General features: G+C 39.5%; 1 protein-coding gene across 1 annotated transcript in view; it reads left to right on the forward strand.

The window, feature by feature from the left end:
* The window catches only part of LOC124615910 (zinc finger protein 442-like), a 363598-nt gene that overhangs the window by 204916 nt on the left and 139396 nt on the right, over positions 1 to 19286 (forward strand). The window contains exons 9-10 of the mRNA XM_047144088.1: positions 9845 to 10000; positions 16157 to 16246. Of these exons, the coding sequence (XP_047000044.1) occupies positions 9845 to 10000; positions 16157 to 16246 (246 nt within the window). The remainder of the gene's footprint in view (positions 1 to 9844; positions 10001 to 16156; positions 16247 to 19286) is intronic.

The following is a 19286-nucleotide window of genomic DNA, read 5'->3' on the forward strand; positions in this document are numbered from 1 at the left end:
TCTTACAAACTGTGAAATAAACAAGATGCAAGTTTACTATGGGTTAGCCATAAGAAGGAACTGTGATAATTTGGAAAATATAAGAGCTGTATGGGCAATATTATTCCATAAAGTATCAAGTGATGAAGACCCACAACACAGCCTTTGCCCAAAAGGTCCTGCAACTTGATGCAAATAAAATCGGGCATTATGTTCTGGTGAACATTATAAACACAAACACTCAGTAGCTCTAGCAGTTATTAGTACAATAAACCCTAATTAAGGGACTTGGCTACTACTGATCTACTCAAGAAGTGCTTACAAGGAAAAACTCAAATTTTGAAAGAAAGTTTGAACTCAGTAATTTGGAATCGCCTACCAAAAACAGTCTTTGTACACTATGAAACATTAAAATTTGGGGTATTAGATGCTGTTTTGTGTTTTAATGATGGAACATCAAGAAAAATTGAGGTACTGGGGAGACTTGGAGTAAATGCAGGTGCAAACACTAGACTGGCATTGCGTAATATTGATTTTTCAAGAATTCGTAAAGCAGACATAGCTGCTCTCAGTTGCACAAAAGAGGAGAGAATAGAAGAGCCAAGAATAAAAGAAGGGAGGATGCTTACAATTCAGATGATGCTGAATATGTTGCAGGAAAATATTAATTGTATGTACTGTAACAAAAATTTGTAAATAATATACAAATAAAACTTTAAACCAAGTTTTCTCAAAACTAGCTTTTTTATCCTGTAGGTACCATTATTTCCTGGATGGTTTCTCACAGAATGTTGAAATTTTGTGCAGTTGTTCCAAGACAACAAATGAACAAACACATGCTCATTTGGCATTGTGCGTGTATTTCTTTTGAGGTAGGACAAAAACAATTATAAATTTTATAAAAAAAGAAAGAAAGAAAGAAAGAAAGAAAAAGAAACCAAATGTTCGAAAAAATGTCAAACGGTCCCTACAAAGTTGATGTGCCTGAATTTGCACTAGATTAAAACAATTGTTACTGAAAATATGCGTACAAATTTTCAAGGTTCTATGTTTAATAGTTTGTTCAGAAACATTACCTGAATACCTCGGAAATTTGCATTGCCGGCATAGGGAAGATGGATCATGCCTGTCTTCCCTTAACTATGTTTGATTAGGTTTGACTTATTTCATAAAGTGTCAACTTTACAAGTAACCTTTAGTTAAATAATCTGTGATTTTCTTTATGTCCACAAAAAAAGATGTCACAAATTGTACCCAAAATGAACGTATGTATGTGACCAGTACTAGCTGTTTCCTTTCAGATGTAAACATTGAGATGCATTGTCATGGTGCAGCAGCGTTTCTCACTCACCCACATGCCTGGGCACTTATGTCCACATATGTATAAAATCACCTCAAAACATCCAGTGAAAGTGTGGGTTCAAAATTTGTTCCACTTAAGTAATTATGTTTTTGTGGGTCATTTTGCAAGTCATGCAGTGGATCTTGGCACATACTGATGAAATTTTTTTATTTGGTCTTCTGTGAGCAGTCATCTCACAAATTATCAGCAGTGCATTTCACATTTTGTTTTTGGGTCATTCCATGTGAAGTCGACCAATTAAAAAAAAATGGGACCTTAACAGTTTAAAATTTTGTAATTCTTTGTAATTTCATTCTACCCAACAAAATGAAATACAATATATTTTTTTGACATTTCATTTTTTTGTTATTAATTTTTAAAGATCCCAAAATTGCGCCATTTTTGTGAGATTTCAAAGTCTTAAAATGGTCATATCTCAAAAAGTATTTTAATACCGATCTGAAATTTATGTCATATTATTCAGTTTAATGTAGGCTTATTGTAGGCTTGACCAAATTCATTAAAGTGCTTAAGTTCCCTAAACCAAAACTTTCTTAAATTTTGTAAGTTTCAGAATTGGAATTTTTTGTGATGGTATTCCAAAGGGAGTTTTTATTTTAATGCTATTTGTATTGTCGACTGACTGTATCCCAACTGCATTTGGTTTGCAAGCTGGTTTATTAAATTATTGTTAAAGTGAATTAATTGAGTGCCAATTAAGCACACTTCACTCTAAAATTTTAAAACTGTACTGAAGTATGCCGTATAACAATTAACAAAAAAGAATGTAAGGGATAGTATACATTTTTTCATTTTATATAACTTTTAATTTACAGTAATTGTAGTTAATATTTATAAAATATTATGGGTATCCCCATGGTGAGCGTCGGGTCCTGAACCACTGCAGTACTTCTTCCTTTCCTGTGCTGCTTTCTTGCACTGTGAGAATATATTTTCTCATACTCTGCCTGTAGGACAACATAGCCTGTTTGTGGGACATTGTTTATGGTATTATTCAGTTTGTATGTTTAATTTATGCCATTGAATTTGGTTTATTTAAGTTTGTTCTTCAAATTGGGGTTTGACCTCCATGTTTTCAGAGTTTTTTTTACAGAAGTGCAGGCTTTGCAGGAGAGGTTGTCAGATACCCAGCACAGTAGCCTGTCCACATAGTGGGTCACGGGTACCTATATGTTGGTAGCCCCGTGACTATGTAGGAAACACATTGTTGTTACCTGAGCCATACCGAGCAGTAGGCATCTGTGCATTATGGGGTATCAGGATGCTGGACAACGCTCATTGAACCATGTGACCCTACTATGGCCAGTTGGCAGCCATAGGAACTGTGCTCACAGAGCAGGCAGTACTGTATTAGGTGTCTCACACAGTGAAAAGACCAAAGTTATCAACTGGTAGCAATGAGGATCTGACAGACTCTTCAGACATAATTGGTTGCATTAATGCAGACCATTACAACCCCAAAAACTTTCCCTCCTTCAGCATGTTATGGGAGGAAAGTAAAATCAAACAAACTGCAGAAACCTGCTTCTCTCAGTTCCAGGTTTGCACTGATTGATGGTCCATTGTATCTGCTCAGCTGATGTTTTCATATGGGTTATCAAAAATGTATTTGGAAAAATCTTTTCCCTTGGTATATTATGAAGTTGTTCTCTCTTAATTAAAACAGCAAATCCTCCATAGTCCTGTGTTTCTATCTTGCACAAAAAAATAATAAATAAATAAGTAAATAAAATGAAATAAAAAGAGGAGGAGGAACACCTTGGTGACATACTAGCCACTGTGACATCTCACAAAGTCTGAATAAGGTGCATAGTTTAATTATTCAAAGGAACTTAACCCTGTAGACGGATGACAAATTATGCATAAACTTTGTGAAGTGAGGTGTCTGTTTCATGTATTGTGTGCATTGAGGCCCACTAGACAACAAGTTTAACACTGGAGCATTCATCCTTGCTTACGAGTGGGATTTACTTCCTCAGAAAATCAAAATTGTGGCCTGCTGTGGTGTATGAAACTGTATTTTCCACCCTCAGTGTGGAGTTTTATGTGCCAACACTTCAGGTACATGTCTTCATGTTGTACAAACAATCTTGCTTGTGATGACTGGCTGACTGCTTTGTGAAAACGTCCTGTGAGAGCAGCCACTTTTCTGTGTCATTTGCAGAGATGATTGCACAATCCAATCTCTCGTGTGTGCTATTTTAATTAAGTAATGTAAAATCGAAGAGCTTAAAGTCTCCTTTTGTATTTTGAAACTTGGAAAAAATATCATTATTTAGATCCCATGATCATGCTATCGATGTTTGTCACTACTTTTACTAGTCCTTTGGCAGTATCTCGAGTGTTTACTCCCTGGATTCGCTCACTGTTGACTGCCAGTAGTCATGCAAGCAATTTAGCCCATGGGGTAGATAGAGCCTCCCCTCTAATAGTTTCTGTAGCACCATCTATGTGCACCTCAACGTCCTGCACTTGACCAGACAAGCAGCATTTTTAGTGACTGGATAACCCTTCATACCCTTTTGGAAGCAACGGCAGTGAGAGTACGAACGACCCAATTGATCTCCTTTTGTGACATTTGTTTGGCCCCCAGACAGAGTACTTAAGAACCTTGAGATTGCCATGTAAATCTGACAACTACATTTTCTCCCCCTTTCCCTACTTGGATATTTAAATGTTTGCCATCCCCTGTGGGAGAGAAACACATCGTCTGGGAGATGCCTTCTGAGTCACCTACTTGTTTCCATTCTTAATGTATCTCTCATCAATAATAGCATCCCTATCCATTTTAATACCACCCATGGCACCTGTAGTGGAATTGACCTTACAGTTTCTTCTCTAGTCTTGTTACCTCACCACAAACAACACTATATGTCTATCTTTATGGAAGTGATCCCTTCGCAATTATTCTGTCACTAGCTTGTCACAGCTTAACAGCACGTGATTTGTGGAATCAGGAAGTTGCTCCAGTGTTGACAGACTGTTGTAAATAGTGAAGGAGAATGTATTACTGATGACTAAAGTCTCTGTTATACGCATCTGTTGTGTTCATTAAACATATGGATAAATGCTACAAACTTAGGCACCATGCCAATGATTTCCTGATTATAACTGACTATGGGGAATAATGATAAGTGAGGCACAGAAACATTAAAATAATGATAAATTGTAATTCATAGTGATCTGTTTCATAAATGTTTCATACACAAATATTAATCTTTTGTTGCTGAGATGGCAAAGATAGCAGAGGGACTGAAGGTTCAGCTGGCAGTTACAAACCTCTGCCACCAACTTTGTCCCCTCTCTTGTCAGACATTATACTGTGTGTTTGTAAAACACATCTTCTCCAGCTGTATATCTCGTCCAGCCGGAACTGCTATCCCCCTTTCTATGTGTCCATTTCACTGATGTTCAGTACCAGGATGGACTGAACAGCTTTCTGGGGCGGATGAAGATCAGCATTCTTTACAGACTGCCACCATCATCAGTTTTAAGAGGCTCTGGGCAAAGGCACACTATGTAATTAAACACTGTAAGAAGGAATGTTACCGAGCAGGGTGGTGGAGTGGTTAGCACACTGTACTTGTATTTGGGAGGACGACAGTTAAAACCCACATCTGACCATCGTGATTTAGGTTTCCTGTGATTTCCCTAAATCGCTTCTGGTAAATGCTGGAATGGTCCACATGAAAGGGCACGACCAACTTCCTTCCTCATCCTTCCATGATCCGATGGACCAATGCCCTCACAGTTTGGTCGCCTCTTCCAAATCAGCCAACCAACCAAGGAACATTGGGAATGTATGCCTCTTCATCCCAGGTATGGGCCAAGCTCCATAGCCCACCGGCCTGTCAACAAACATGACAGATTTCATTCGTTGTTGTCAGCAGGTCGAACACTTGGTGTGATGGCATTGAATGCCATTGGGTACATAACAGGATCAACTTAAATTCACAAAGGTAGTAATTTGGTCAGCAAATGTAAAATTTCTTATGTATTTAAGCTGGGGACTGTGTCCTATTTTCCAATAAAATAACGCACAATTGTGTTTTGCCAATGCTGTCCTGACCTACCTCAGTACAGAAAGGTATTTGACTGTTGCTCTGCCCAGCATAGTCTCCAAATCTTTCACCCATTGAAAACATGTGGTCATGAATTGCCAAGACACTTTCCTGCCACTACTGGCCAGCCACTGTGATTGATGACTCTGGACTCTGATTTAGAGTGGAAACAGCACGGGGTAACGCACCTGCATCTGTCACCTGAGCTCAGTTTCTGCACAGCCATTCTTGCTACCTGACTTGTCAGATCTATATACTAATCTTGGCATAGGGTATACCCCAAGGTAATGTACAAATTTAAATCATGTGTTTTTTCTACTATACTATATACGAGGGATGGAACTTAAATAGTGGCAACTCTTTATTCACAACCGATACAAAAGAGTTACATGTTTGCACCTGTTACTGTCCTTCAAAGTAGTCACCAGCATTGTGTAGAACCCATTGCCAGCAATGTGGAAGGTGTAGTATACTGTTAGCAGAGCCTGTTCTGTTGATGGTGCGAATGGAGCGGTCTAAAGTTATGGTGATTCTCGTGTACAACTGTGATGGTGTTATCCTAATGCATTATGTTCCTCCACGGCAGACCATCAGTTCACAGTATTATTGTTTGTTTTTGGAGCATCACCTGCGACCAGCTTTGCGAAAGAGGCGGTGACACTTTCTGCGCAACCCACCCATCATTTTGCATGACAATGCGCAACCACATATGGCACAAGCTGTGGCTGCTCTGTTCAGTCGATGGGACTGGGAAGTACTCAACTTGTGACTTTGATTTGATTCCGAAGATGAAGGAACCACTTTGTGGCATTCACTTTAGAACTGTTCCAGAGATTTGACAGCCAGTAGATTGCTCCATTCACACCATCAACACAACAGGCTCTGCTAAAGGTATACTATGCCTTCCACAGTGCTGGCAACGGGTTCTACACAATGCTGGTGACCACTTTAAAGGACAGTAACAGGTGCAAACATGTAACTCTTTTGTATTGGTTGTGAATAAATAGTTTCCACTGTTTAAGTTCCAAACCTAGTATGTATCAACTGAGCCTACTAAAAACAGATGTCAGATTTCGTCCTGCAACACGATGATGATGTGGTGTGTGGCATCATATCTACAAAAACAGAAAGAGAACAGAATGCTGACAATTTTTCTTTTGCTTCTTTATCAGTTTTTGGTATACATTTTGTGGTGACAGACTGGCCTCTTGTGTAGTCCGAGTTCTAGGTTAGACTGAAAGTTGACAGATTGATTGTAGGTTGTTGAAGCAGTATCAGATGCACCAGTTAATACCTCTATAATACTATGATACACCATGCTCCTATATGATCCTGCATGAGCACAACGTCATATTATATATTTGATGCAGGTTGTAATCAGAGAAAATATTGTCATAGTAAGTATCCGTAGAGTGTGGCAGTTGATATGGTGACATAGGATAGCCAATATATATAACAGTAATGTACTTTGTACTCAATGTCTGCCATAGTCTTCTCTTCAGTATATTCAGTACTGGTATATCCTCATTGTCCATGCACCCCTCTCTCCACCTGCCTCCCCCCCCCCCCTCTTCTCTGTAAATGTTATAATGATTTAAAGCCTCATCAGTATTTCAAGCTATAAGTATTTCTGTAATAGACTATAATGCAGTGATGTGCTCCAACCAACATGCGAAGCTTTTTCCGTATCTCCTCTTGTTTATATAATAATTGTCTTTCTCCCTTCCCTCCTCCCTCCCTCTTGGAAAAATGGATAATCTGCCAAATAAGTTTCTGTGTAACATAACTTTTCACTTGTCACAAATAATAACTTTTTGCAGTGTACTCTCCTTGTCCATGTTAAGCCACATGACGGGCAACCTGTGAGGATGAGACATAAGCGGCAACTAACTAGTACAACATTTTTAGTACAATTCCTTTACAATACTTATTTTTCATACAGTGTTTAAATCATGATCACAGGGAATAGGAACAAAATGGCAGTACTTCCTCATGATCACCCACTGCCAGCAAAATTTGACACACCAGTTGTTGTGATGACAGTACACTCCTGATGGTTTGTTTGATGCAGTGTCACCCCAATACTCACTCATTCAACATGAAACAGAAACAAAATCTTAGGTTGGTCCATATGTTCATGGTGTTTTTGTTTTTCATGTTGGTACTGAGCTTTCTATGAGTTTATTTATGGATTGTCTTGCAGTTCACCTTTGCTATCTAGGTGTATGTATTGTTATTTTGCCATTTGGAGGTACCGAGTAGAGCTGTGGATGTTAGAAAATGGAGTGCCAAGTGGAGAAATTGGACGTTGCAGACATATTCTTCAATAGAGGGGTGACTGCAGAAGAGGCAGCCAGAAACATTTGCACCATGTGTTAGGATAATGTCGTTGGACAGAGCACAGCAAGGAAATGGTTTTCTCATTTTAAGAGGGATCATTTTGACATTTGTGTCTCTCACTTTCAGGAAGGCCTTTGGGGTCTGATGAAGATAATTTAAACATCTTAATCCACAATGATATATGTCTGTATACTCAAGAACTGGCAGATTTGATGAATTGTGATCATTCAACCATCATGCAACATTTGCATGCAATGGGGGAGGCTAAAAAATCAGATGTATGGGTACCACACGCTCCAAGCGAAAATCACAAAAACCAGTGGGTGGCCTTAGGTGCTTCTCAGCTTACTTCTCATCAGTTGTCTCATGAACAACACCAACCATTCCTGTCCTCTATCATTACTGGTGATGAGAAATGCTGTCTTTATGCGCACATAAGGTAAAGAAAGGAATGGTTCAGCTCAAACAAAGCAGCAGCTCCCCATACAAAGACCTGCACACACCCACAAAAAATAATGTCGCACATCTGGTGAAAAAGCGACAGTGTGATTTGATATTAATTGCTTCACTGAGGTGTAACCATCACTGCTGAAATTTATTGTCCACGAATGAGATGTCTTGCAAATGCAATCCAAGAACGACGATCAGAAAGATTGTGTTAAGTGATGCTACTCCTTGCTGATGCCTGCCCACATTCTGCTAGATTGACAAAAAACAATGTATGGGGGTTGGGCTGCGAAGTCACTCAGCACCCACCTTGTTCAACTGATCTTGCACCCTGAGATTTCCACCTTTTCTACTCTCTATCGAACAGCCTTCAAGGAGCTTACTTCCCGGATGAAAATGTGCGCCGAACATGGTTCAGCTAGTTCTTCGCCTCAAAAGCATGTGATTTGTGGAATCAGAAAGTTGCCCCAGTGTTGGCAGACCGTTGTAAATAGTGAAGGAAGATGTATTACAGATGACTAAAGTCTCTGTTATATGCATCTGTTGTGTTCATTAAACATATGGATAAATGCTACAAACTTGGGCACCGTGCCAATGCTTTCCTGATTATAACTGACAATGGCAAATAATGATAAGTGAGGCACAGGAACATTAAGATGATGATAAATTGTAATTCATAGCAATCTGTTTCATAAATGTTTCATGAACAAATATTAATCTTTTGTCGCTGAGATGGCAAAGATAGCAGTGGGACTGAAAGCTGTGTCTCACTACAGTACACACTGTATGTAAAATTTTATGAACAGTGTGCTTTTGGACGTGCAGTCAAGTTGTGGATTCCATTTTATGCACTGGGATTTGAAGAGTCATCAAAATAGTATCCATAAAATGGTACTAACTACTTGGCTGTACACCAGAAAGCGCACCAATAATCACTCACACTGAGAAAACTGGAGAATAAAATTTCAATATTTGCTACCCTTCACAGTGTTGCAGTTTTCTGACCAGCAGCTTATATACATTCACCACACTTAGATCAATGTCCTATTTAAGTCATGAAAAATACTTGTAAAAGAACATAAAAATATCACCAGGTAATAAAACTTTGATCATGTAGGGCATTGTGTGAACTACTAAACATGTGTATATAAGTACTGGCCAAACTCTCTTGATTTGCCTGTGCCTTTCAAACCAATATTCTGTGAATTATATCCCCATGACTCATTCCATGACAAGTTTGCTTTATATCAAATGGTTCCATGCAACCCACGGAGGGGGTGGTAGAGGGGGCTAGACAATACTGATAAATCAAAATTGAATGGTTGAAGACAATAATTACGCAAGGATATATCCCTACTCATCAAAATTGACAGAATATAGAGTTACTAATGATAGTCGTGTAGAGTGCCAAAACCACAAAATGTACACAACTATTGCCACAGTCTGTATCTTCCCCCTCCTCTTCCTCTCTCATTTATCGTTGATACGAGGCAGAGCTATTGTATCAGGGAAGTAGTCATTACTCGTATCAGATAAATGTGGGGTTACCTCATGTTGAGCTGAATCTTTGATTATAAGTTCTTATTTTGCACTTGTACAGCACAGGTATTAAAGGATACGTTACTAAAATACTATTTTTCTTGTCACTTCACAGTTGAAATGCAATTTCTGCACGAAGTTGTTTACCAAGAACTTTGACTTGCAGCAGCACATCAGAAGCCACACTGGTGAGAAACCATTTCAGTGTGTTGTCTGTGGAAGAGCATTTGCTCAAAAATCAAATGCGAAGAAGCACATGCAAGCACATAAGGCAAGTGACAAAAAAATGCTTCATTATTATTAAAAAAACAATAGATGAAACTTTTACTGTGCACATTCATCTGAAGGGTGACTGAGGCTTTGAGCCAGATATGAAGTGGAGCTCTGAAGAATATAACTTACTATACACACAACCTAAGCACTCAGCTAAGTGAGCAACTAGCAAAGTAGAAATCAACTGTCATTGATCGGTATTGAGTGCCTTCTCATCATTACCAACTTGAGATAAAAGGCAACACAGTTTTTAATGTTCTAATATTAAGAAGACAACAAGCTCAATTGCAATAATATTTCAGTGGTGTTACCTGTGTGTAACTTTTCTGCTCTCATAAGTGTACATCTACTGTACTAACACAGTGTTGTCCTCTGGTTGAAGTTGGCAGCAACTAGGAAGCACTGAATACCGACCAGTGTCATTACGCATTTATTGATTCAGTTACTTCCATCTACCATGTCATTGAATGCTCAAAGTAATGTTAAACATTTTATTGAGAGCTTGATATAAGATTGAATTATGGTATCTCTGAAATATTTTATCCTCTTTGTTATTACGTGCTTTAAGTTCCTTTTTATGACAAAAAAAAAAATAAATAAATAAATAAATAAATAAATCTACTTCTTATGTGCTATGTTGTTTCATCTCATGGAACAACTGGTCACATTTTTCATATTTAATTATTCTATCATCAGTGTCACTTGCATTAGCAGGAGTGGAATTCCCATTTGTAATGTTTTACATCAACAATAAATAAAAATATGAGTGATATAGGTACCTGTATTCTAATATTGTGATTATATGATTTAAAAGTTTTTTTTAACAAATTAATTGTTTGTGTGTGTGTGTGTGTGTGTGTGTGTGTGTGTGTGTGTGTGTGCGCGCGTGCGTGCGTGCGTGCGTGCGCTGTCATGTTCCATAGAAGTCATTGAAACAGGACCTACAGGGATGTGGAGTGAGTTGAGATAGATATAGAGAATATGTTAAAAACTGCATTATTAAACTGTTATAAAATATTGTGGCTGCTAGAGCCAAATGTAATGTAGAAAAATTAATAGGCCAATCACTAATTTGAAAAATAACTGTTGCTGTCTCTGTTGTACCCCATCAGTCCAAAAAGTTATGAGACTACATTAATAAAAAGTCGAGAAAAGTGAAGATGGTGGTCTTAATGCTACGGGTGTTCTACATAGTCTCGCGCCGCTTGAGTATAATGCACAAAACATTTGTACAACCAAGTGAAATGGTCAGGAAAGTCCTTCTTTGTGATGTTCAACTCGCACGCCACATTGGCTCAAACGTCGGTTATATTGTCAAAGCATTGACCTTCATGTGAACTTCTGCACTTTCTCCTTTTGTGGTAGATTCATGTGGATAACACCAAGTCTCTTCATCTGTGATGATTTTTTTCCAGAAAACAACCATCCGCATTTTGCATTTAAATCAAGTCACATCATACATAAGTTCACATGTCTTTTTCTTTTGTGTTTAAGAGTCGAGATTTGTGGAACAAATTTTGCACAAATTTTTGTCTTCTTCAAAGCGTTCTGGAGAACATCTTTAAAACTTGATTTAAAGAGGGTGTTTCATTGTGATGTGTGACTCTACAGCATTGACACCATATGGCTGAATGATCACTGCTTAACACTGCGTGCTCACAGCTGATTGTACGAGTGAACATCTGTTGTTTACAGCTGACAGTTCAACCTGCCACTGTAGTTACTGCACTGACATCACTTATGTGCTGAGAATAAAATCAGTCTCGGAATTTTTTAGATGGTCAGTCTATTAACTATCCGTTATTTATCTTGTATTACTAGCTTCATGTCAACATGATCATAATGATATATGTCGTACGACAATATATATTTGTCTGTCATAAGACTAGAGGTCTGTTTTCAGTGAGTGTTGCAGTTGTTATGCAGCTAATAAGAATCTTTAAATCTTGACTTTTAGTCAACAAGGCCAGGTGAACATAAATGATTTTTCAGTCAGCCTATCACAGAATTGTTTTGTCACCACAATGATAGTATGTAAAAATATGTGCACGGATAGTAAAAAATTGATAAATGATAAAATTTATAGTAAGACACAAAATTATCAGCCGATTGCAGTCACATGCACATTCTCACACATCTGCCTGTGCCCATGTCACCTTTAGTTTCCCAGTTGATTTACATTTTGCAGGAACAACATAGCAGAATGGTCAGCACTGTCAGTCGTTGAGAATTGGACTCGGATAGTTTGTTTAGTAGGGCAGTTGCTTGTAAAAGGCAAAAGTTCCCAACTTCGATTCTCAGTCTGGCTAACAGTTTTAATTTGGCAAGAAGTTCCAGTGTCAGTTTATGTTTCAGATAAGTGAAATGGAACTTTCTAAACTGGATGGTATGCTTCATTTATACATGTACTTACATGAAGTTAGCTAACAGCCTTTCAGCACTTACAATACTCCATCAATGACATTCTGATAAGTGATACAACACTAAATAATTGCAAGTAACATACCAAAACTGTTGACCACCATTCTGGTGTAGTTCCAGAATCTTGATATCTGTGATCTCTAGATTAACTTTTGACTTATCATTCACTAATGAAGTTTTCATTCTCATTTGTGTCCCTGTCAATGACTCAATCCTTCCATTATTCAGTGAGTTATCCCTTCTAGTCCTAAATTATTCATGTTCTCCCAGAATTTTTCTTGCCATATTAATATCAACTGTAATTAATTTCTGCAATCTTGGCTTCATGTATTGTTATTGGGGTTCTTCAGTAGAGCTATATAGGCGAAACTATCTTCTTGATGCTCTATTTCATGCAGTGCTGCCTGTTTTGACTTTCTGTTTTGGTATTGGAATTTTAATTTGTCCTGTATAGGTCAACTGGTGTTTTTGATACCTCGTTTCATTAATTGCTATGATTTTTGGCTAACTGGGTAGCTCTTGGCTTAGCAATTAAGTTGTACTGGGGAAGTGATAGTTTTGATACTACACATCATTAAACTCTCTTGTAATGCCACAGTTCAGAGGTCTCTGATTGTTTCATTTCTGCCTTTCACACTGCCTACATTTTGCAGCTGTACTCTCCACAAATCTGCTGTGCGTGCAAATAGTTGTCACTCCAGACTAGTTATCTGGAAAATCAGTTGTACATGCCTATTGTAAATTTGTAAAAGGAAATTAACAAGATATGTTTTTTATATTCATTTTAAAATTATATGGATTTTCAATTTACTGCTTTATGTCAATGGGACTTTGTTTGAGATCTTTGCAATAAAAACAGAACACCACTCTGAATCCCAGACAGAGAGTACCGGTTTGTGTTGACATACTATTTATCTTTCTACAAACTGTGACAATAAAGTTTGGTGAATAGTTCTGTAACATTAATGTATATGAACTATGAACTACAGTTACCTTACTGTCCTTCGAAATATTCACCTCCCACAACTATGCACCACTGAGCTTGGCAATATGTGTCCTGGAAACTTTGCACAAAGTCTTCCGTTGGGATGGTGGTCAAAAGCCACATCATATTTCGTTGGATGTCAGGAATACCGTCAAATCTCTTTTCTTTCAAAGCGAGTTTGAGTCAAGGGAATAGGAAGAAGTCTGGAGGATTGAGATCCGGCGAGTATGGTGGATGTTCAACTTGCACCATCGCATTTTCTGCGAGGAACTGTTTCATGATATTGGCTGTGTGTGGCGAGTGTTATCATGAACAAAAAACCGGAACATTGTTGTACGTCCTGGGATTGTACCCTGCATAGACGTTGCAAGAAATGGGCCAAAATTTCAACATACCATGCAGTGTGCAACTGTGTTTCCTTAGGTAGAAATTCTTCATGGATAATGCCTTGACTATCAAAAAAGGAGATGAGCATCGTTTTGATGCATGATTTTTTGGCTCTGACAGTTTTCCTATGAGATGATGTAAGAGAACGCCATTCCATGCTTTACCGTTTCGTTTCAGCGTCGTACTGGAGACACCAGGTTTCATCCTCAGTGACAATACGGCTCAAGAAATTGGGTGTCACATCCACCATTTCGACAAAGTCCTGTGGAGCCTCTAAATGTGCCTGCTTCTGATCATCAGTCAAGTGATGTGGCACAAGTCAACAACACATTTTTCTCTTCCCTAACTCCTGGGTAAGGATTTGTCACCTGAATCCACGGTTCATCTGTAGTTCATCTTCTATCATGCGCACAGTTAATCAAGGGTCGTTCGTGATAAATGTCCTCACTTTCTCAAGGTTTTCGCCACTGATGGTGGTCGCTGGTCGTCTGTCACGGGGATTGTCAGAAACACTTTCCTGGCCTCCTTGAAATGGGTGAACCACTCGTACACACACTTCACGAACAGCGCTTGGTCCCCATAAACAGATACCAGCATTCCGTCCCTCCCCTCCCCCTGGTGTCTTGCCAAGGTTCAAACAAAACTTTAAATTGATCCTTTGCCCGTTCATTGTCCTGTTCTCAGTTCAGAACCAATGCACTAAACAAGCACTTCATCCAGCAGGTCTAACACGGAATACACATGATGCTCAACTGAACTATGGTGGCGGCAGGTTGTCAACACCAGCAGCTTCGCAGGTGCAGCATTGTAAGTCGCCAGTGTTGCCCAATTGACCATTCTGACTTCATTCACTAACCTTTATTGTCAGAGGTTGTATTATTAGCAAAAACTGTTATTAATGTTTGTACCAGTACAGACAAGACCTGTATCCACTTTTTTTAGAACTACTGCCTAGTTGCCTTTGTTATGTGTTGCATATGATTTTCTTTTGAATAATCTTGTTATCCGAACTCTCAGCACACCATGAGGTAACGGTGTCAGAGCACTGTTGTTGATAGAAGTGTTTGACCAGCTGTGCCTGCTATGCTGTCTTTGCTTTCCACTTGTTTCCTGATGTCTACACTGATATTCTGTGAAACTTGCAAATCCTTGTAGTTTTAAGCCTAACAAGATTTGCTGTCCAACAAGATTTTAAGTAGAAAAATTGCTAGACCCCTAGTCATGCTTAAATTTAAACTTTTATTGCTGTTTGTTATATTTTCAGTGTCATGTTAATTAAATTGTTCTGAAAGCTTGGAGCTTGCACCATGATGCTGGTCCTGCTATATCTCATGTCAAGACTATACTCCAGCCTGTGCACAGCAGTTCTTTGGTGCCAGTGTTCCTCGTACACCTCCTCAGCTCCTCTGATAGCGTGCCACACTTATGACCCAACAATGAGGAAGAGTGCAGTATTCAGATAGCTAGGTAGCCTTTATTATTACAGAGTCAGTGGTTTGGCTTCATTGATTAGAATGAAACACCTCTGATGCTATATTTTTGTAGCACACACTGATTTTTCTAGAGACTGAGCCAGCTCTTGAACCATTCCACACTCGCAGTTGATTTAGGCAATATTGCTAGTTTGATGTTAATTTATAAATTATGTGGAACAAATATGTCAACTCCTGCAGTCATGTTGTTCTTGTCTGACAGTAAATGTAAATGCTGTGTGGCTAGGGTCTCCCGCCGGGTAGACCGTTCGCCTGGTGCAAGTCTTTTGAGTTGACACCACATTGGCGACTTGCATGTCGACGGGGGTGAAATGATGAGGACAAGGACAACACAATACCCAGTCCCTGAGCAGAGAAAATCTCCGACCCATCCGGGAATCGAACCTGAGCTGCTAGATATGACATTCTATCGCACTGACCACTCAATTACCAGGGGCGGACTGTCTGACAGTGTATGAGCACTACAGATAAAGAGGAGGTTGCAGTGTGTATATTTTCTGTGAACACTGTGAGTGGGTGTTCTGTTATTCTCCCAACTAACACATTAAAGAATGTTAGGTAGTTCCCATTTTCATCATTTGTAATTATTCCTTACATGCATAATATATTATCCATGTCTGAGTAGAAATAAACTGACTTGATCCTATCGGAATCCACTGCTTTTACTGCAGGTAGAAATATCATCACAATTCCAATAAAATATCACAGCTCAGTTGGAGCCCAGGCATACATAAGATCATTGTTTGCACTATGTAAGAAAGATTGCTAGGTTTACTGTCAGAATATTGTATGTAAAGTTCAGTTCATTTGTTTACTAGCTGAATAAGTGACAAGTCACAGAATAAATGGGAACTGACTTAATTTGTAGGTGTGGCCAAAGGACCAGACAACTTTACCAAGGAAGGCTAATCAATTAGATGGCAAAGAAAATAATGCTGATACTTCACAGAATGTTAAGGTAAGTTTTCAGTAGAATACCACCTTCTGGTGGTGTAGTTGGTTTGTAATAGGATATAAAGTAAATATGGGTAATGTTGAAAGTGAATTTTTTGAGTATCCTGTGAACAGTTATCAGGACACACAGTAAATTGCTGACACTGTGATTAAAACAAAATTATTAAGGTGCAGCATGTGTAGGATAGGGGAATATTGTTGTGCCTCAGTATAATTTAAACTAGCGGACGATGATTATATGGATGACTGGGTGCCATTGATAGAAGTTGAAAGAAAGTTTTGGTTGAAGCTTGTAAACTTTGCAATAAGGGAGAAGAGTACTTTTGAATGGTTTTTCTTTTGGACATAGTCATAGATTGTCAGATGAAGTAGCTATGGTGTTGAATGTAGGTGATAGACTGTGCAAGGTTTTGTTCCACCATCATTCTAACATACAGAAGCTGGACTACTTCAGAGCAAGGTTTGGGCTGTACAAGCAGCAAGCGAGTAATAAATAATATCGTTTGGATAGATATCAACTCAACAAATCTGTGGTGTCTCATAACCATTTATGATTTGTTATTGTGGAACACTTGCACCATTTTAGTACAATAATAATTCAATAATGATGTGACTACATAAGAAGGTAGTTTTAAATTACTGAGTGACTATTCTGGGCAAAAGGTCCCCCTGTAGTAGCCAACAGACAAGTTCAAAATGAAATGATATTTAGGAAAAGAGGCACACACATGCAGTATAATGTGGATCTAAAATTCATGTTCCCTTCCATTAGGGAGTAATGTTCCTTAATTATAGTTGTAGGATTCCTTGTTCGTACCTGAAAGAATGTGAGTGAACTTAAGTTTGTGAAAAATTCATAAAACTTATTAAATAGGCATCCTTCTATAGCGGTCACATCATCTGCATGTAGACGATCCTCTTGGCAATGGATGAGTCACAGTATTATTCAACTTAATATTCCCCTTTTAGCAATTCTATCAGCAGTTATTGCTTTAATGACTGCAAAGTTCAAAGTAAAATTCATTCTCTATGTCTGCAATTATATGTGGTAGTAACAAAGTAGCAAAATATAGATTGCTACTTACCATAAAGAAGACATGTTAAGTTGCAGACTGTCACAATTAAAAGGCACTTACATAAAGCTTTCAGCTACAGCCTTCATCAGCAAAAGAGAAACATGCACCATTCATACATGCGCACCTCATGCACACATGACTCCCAGCTTCAGCATCTCGGGTCAGAAGACAACTAACACATGGAATGCAAATAGCAATTTGTAGGGGGTGGGGAAGGAGAAGGGATAGTAATGTACTGGTGGGGAGAGAGACGAATGCTGTCGAGCAGAGTCTGCATGGACTAGAATGCCAATAGATACAGGATAAGGAGGTTGTGGGGCTGGGAAGTGGAGAAGAAAGAAGAGGAACAAGAAAATATGGATGGTGCATTGACAGAGGGTGGCAATCAAAGAAGGTGGATAATGAGAATGGGGAATGGGGAGGAGATGATAGGACAGAGGGGTGGAAACTGTTGGGTGGAGGGTGTGTGGATAGTATGTAGCCACACTTTAAGGCTGGGATAGTTATGGGAGCGGAGAATATGTTATAAGGATAACTCCCATCTGCGCCGTTAAGAAAAGCTGGTGGTGGAGGGTATGATCCAGATGGCTCGGGTAGTGAAGCAGCCATTAAAATCAAACATGTCATGTACAGCTCCATGTCATGCCAGAGGGTGGTCTACTTTACTTTTCGCCAGTTTGGCAGTAGCCATTCATACAGGTGGACAGCTGGTTGGTAGTCATACCAATATAAAAAGCTGTGCATTGATTGCAGCAGAGATAGGTAAATGACATGGCTGCTTTCACAGGTGGGCCAGCCCCTGATGTGGTAGGATAAAGCTGTGACAGGACTGGAATAAGATGTGCTGGGTAGGTGGATTCGGCAGGTCTTGCGCCTGTGTCTTCCACAGGGATATGATCCTTGTGGAAAGGGGTTAGGATTCAGAGGAGCATAGGGCTGGACTAGGATGTTGTGGAGGTTGTGTGGGCGACAGACCACCACTTTAGGAGGGTTGGGATGTATCTCAGGTAGGATGTTGCTCATTTCAGAGCATGATAAGTGATGAAGGGGTACTCCTTTGTGGATGGTCTTGGGAGTAGTGGAAGGGTTGGGGGTGTGAGGGAAAATGACATGGGAGATCTGTTTGCAGACTAGTTCTTGGGAATAGTGCATGTGTGAAAGCCTTATTGAGACTCTCAGCATACTGAGTAGGGTGTTCTTGTCACTGCAGATATGCCATCTCCGGGTGGCCATTGGGGCACAGTGTGTCTGCAATGACAAGAATGCCCTTGCACAGTATGCTGATCATCTCGCCAAGGCTTTCACGAACAGGCAATATCCCCCAGACCTAGTCCACAAAGAAATCTCCCGTGCCATTTCCGCTCACACCCACAATCCTCTCACCATCCCCAAGAACCAGCCACAAAGGAGTGTCTCCTTTGTCACTCAGTACTGTCCCAGACTGAAACAGCTGAACCATGTCCTTTGCCAAGGCTTTGATTACCTATCATCATACCCTGAAATGAGGGACGTCCTACCCAAGATACTTCCCAACCCTCCTAAAGTGGTGGTCTGTCACCCACACAATCTCCACAATGTCCTAGTACAGTCTTATGCTACTTCCAATCTTAACACCTTCCCACAAGGTTCATATCCCTTGGAAGACACGGATGCAAGACCTGCCCAATACAACCACCCAGCACTTTTTGTTCTAGTCCTGTCACAGGTTTATGCTACCACATCAGGGGCCGGGCCACCTGTGAAAGCAGCCGTATCATTTACTGGTTCTGCTGCAATCATTACACAGCTTTCATATCGGTGTGACCACCAACCAGCTGTCCAGCAGGATGAATGGCCACCACCAAACTGGCCAAGTGTAAAGTAGACCACCCTGTGGCACAACATGCAGCTGACCGTAACATGCTTGATTGCAATGACAGATTCAGTGCCCGAGCCATCTGGATGCTCTCGTCCACCACCAGCTTTTCT

This window comes from Schistocerca americana, chromosome 5 (genome assembly GCF_021461395.2).
Source record: "Schistocerca americana isolate TAMUIC-IGC-003095 chromosome 5, iqSchAmer2.1, whole genome shotgun sequence".
Classification (NCBI taxonomy): domain Eukaryota; kingdom Metazoa; phylum Arthropoda; class Insecta; order Orthoptera; family Acrididae; genus Schistocerca; species Schistocerca americana.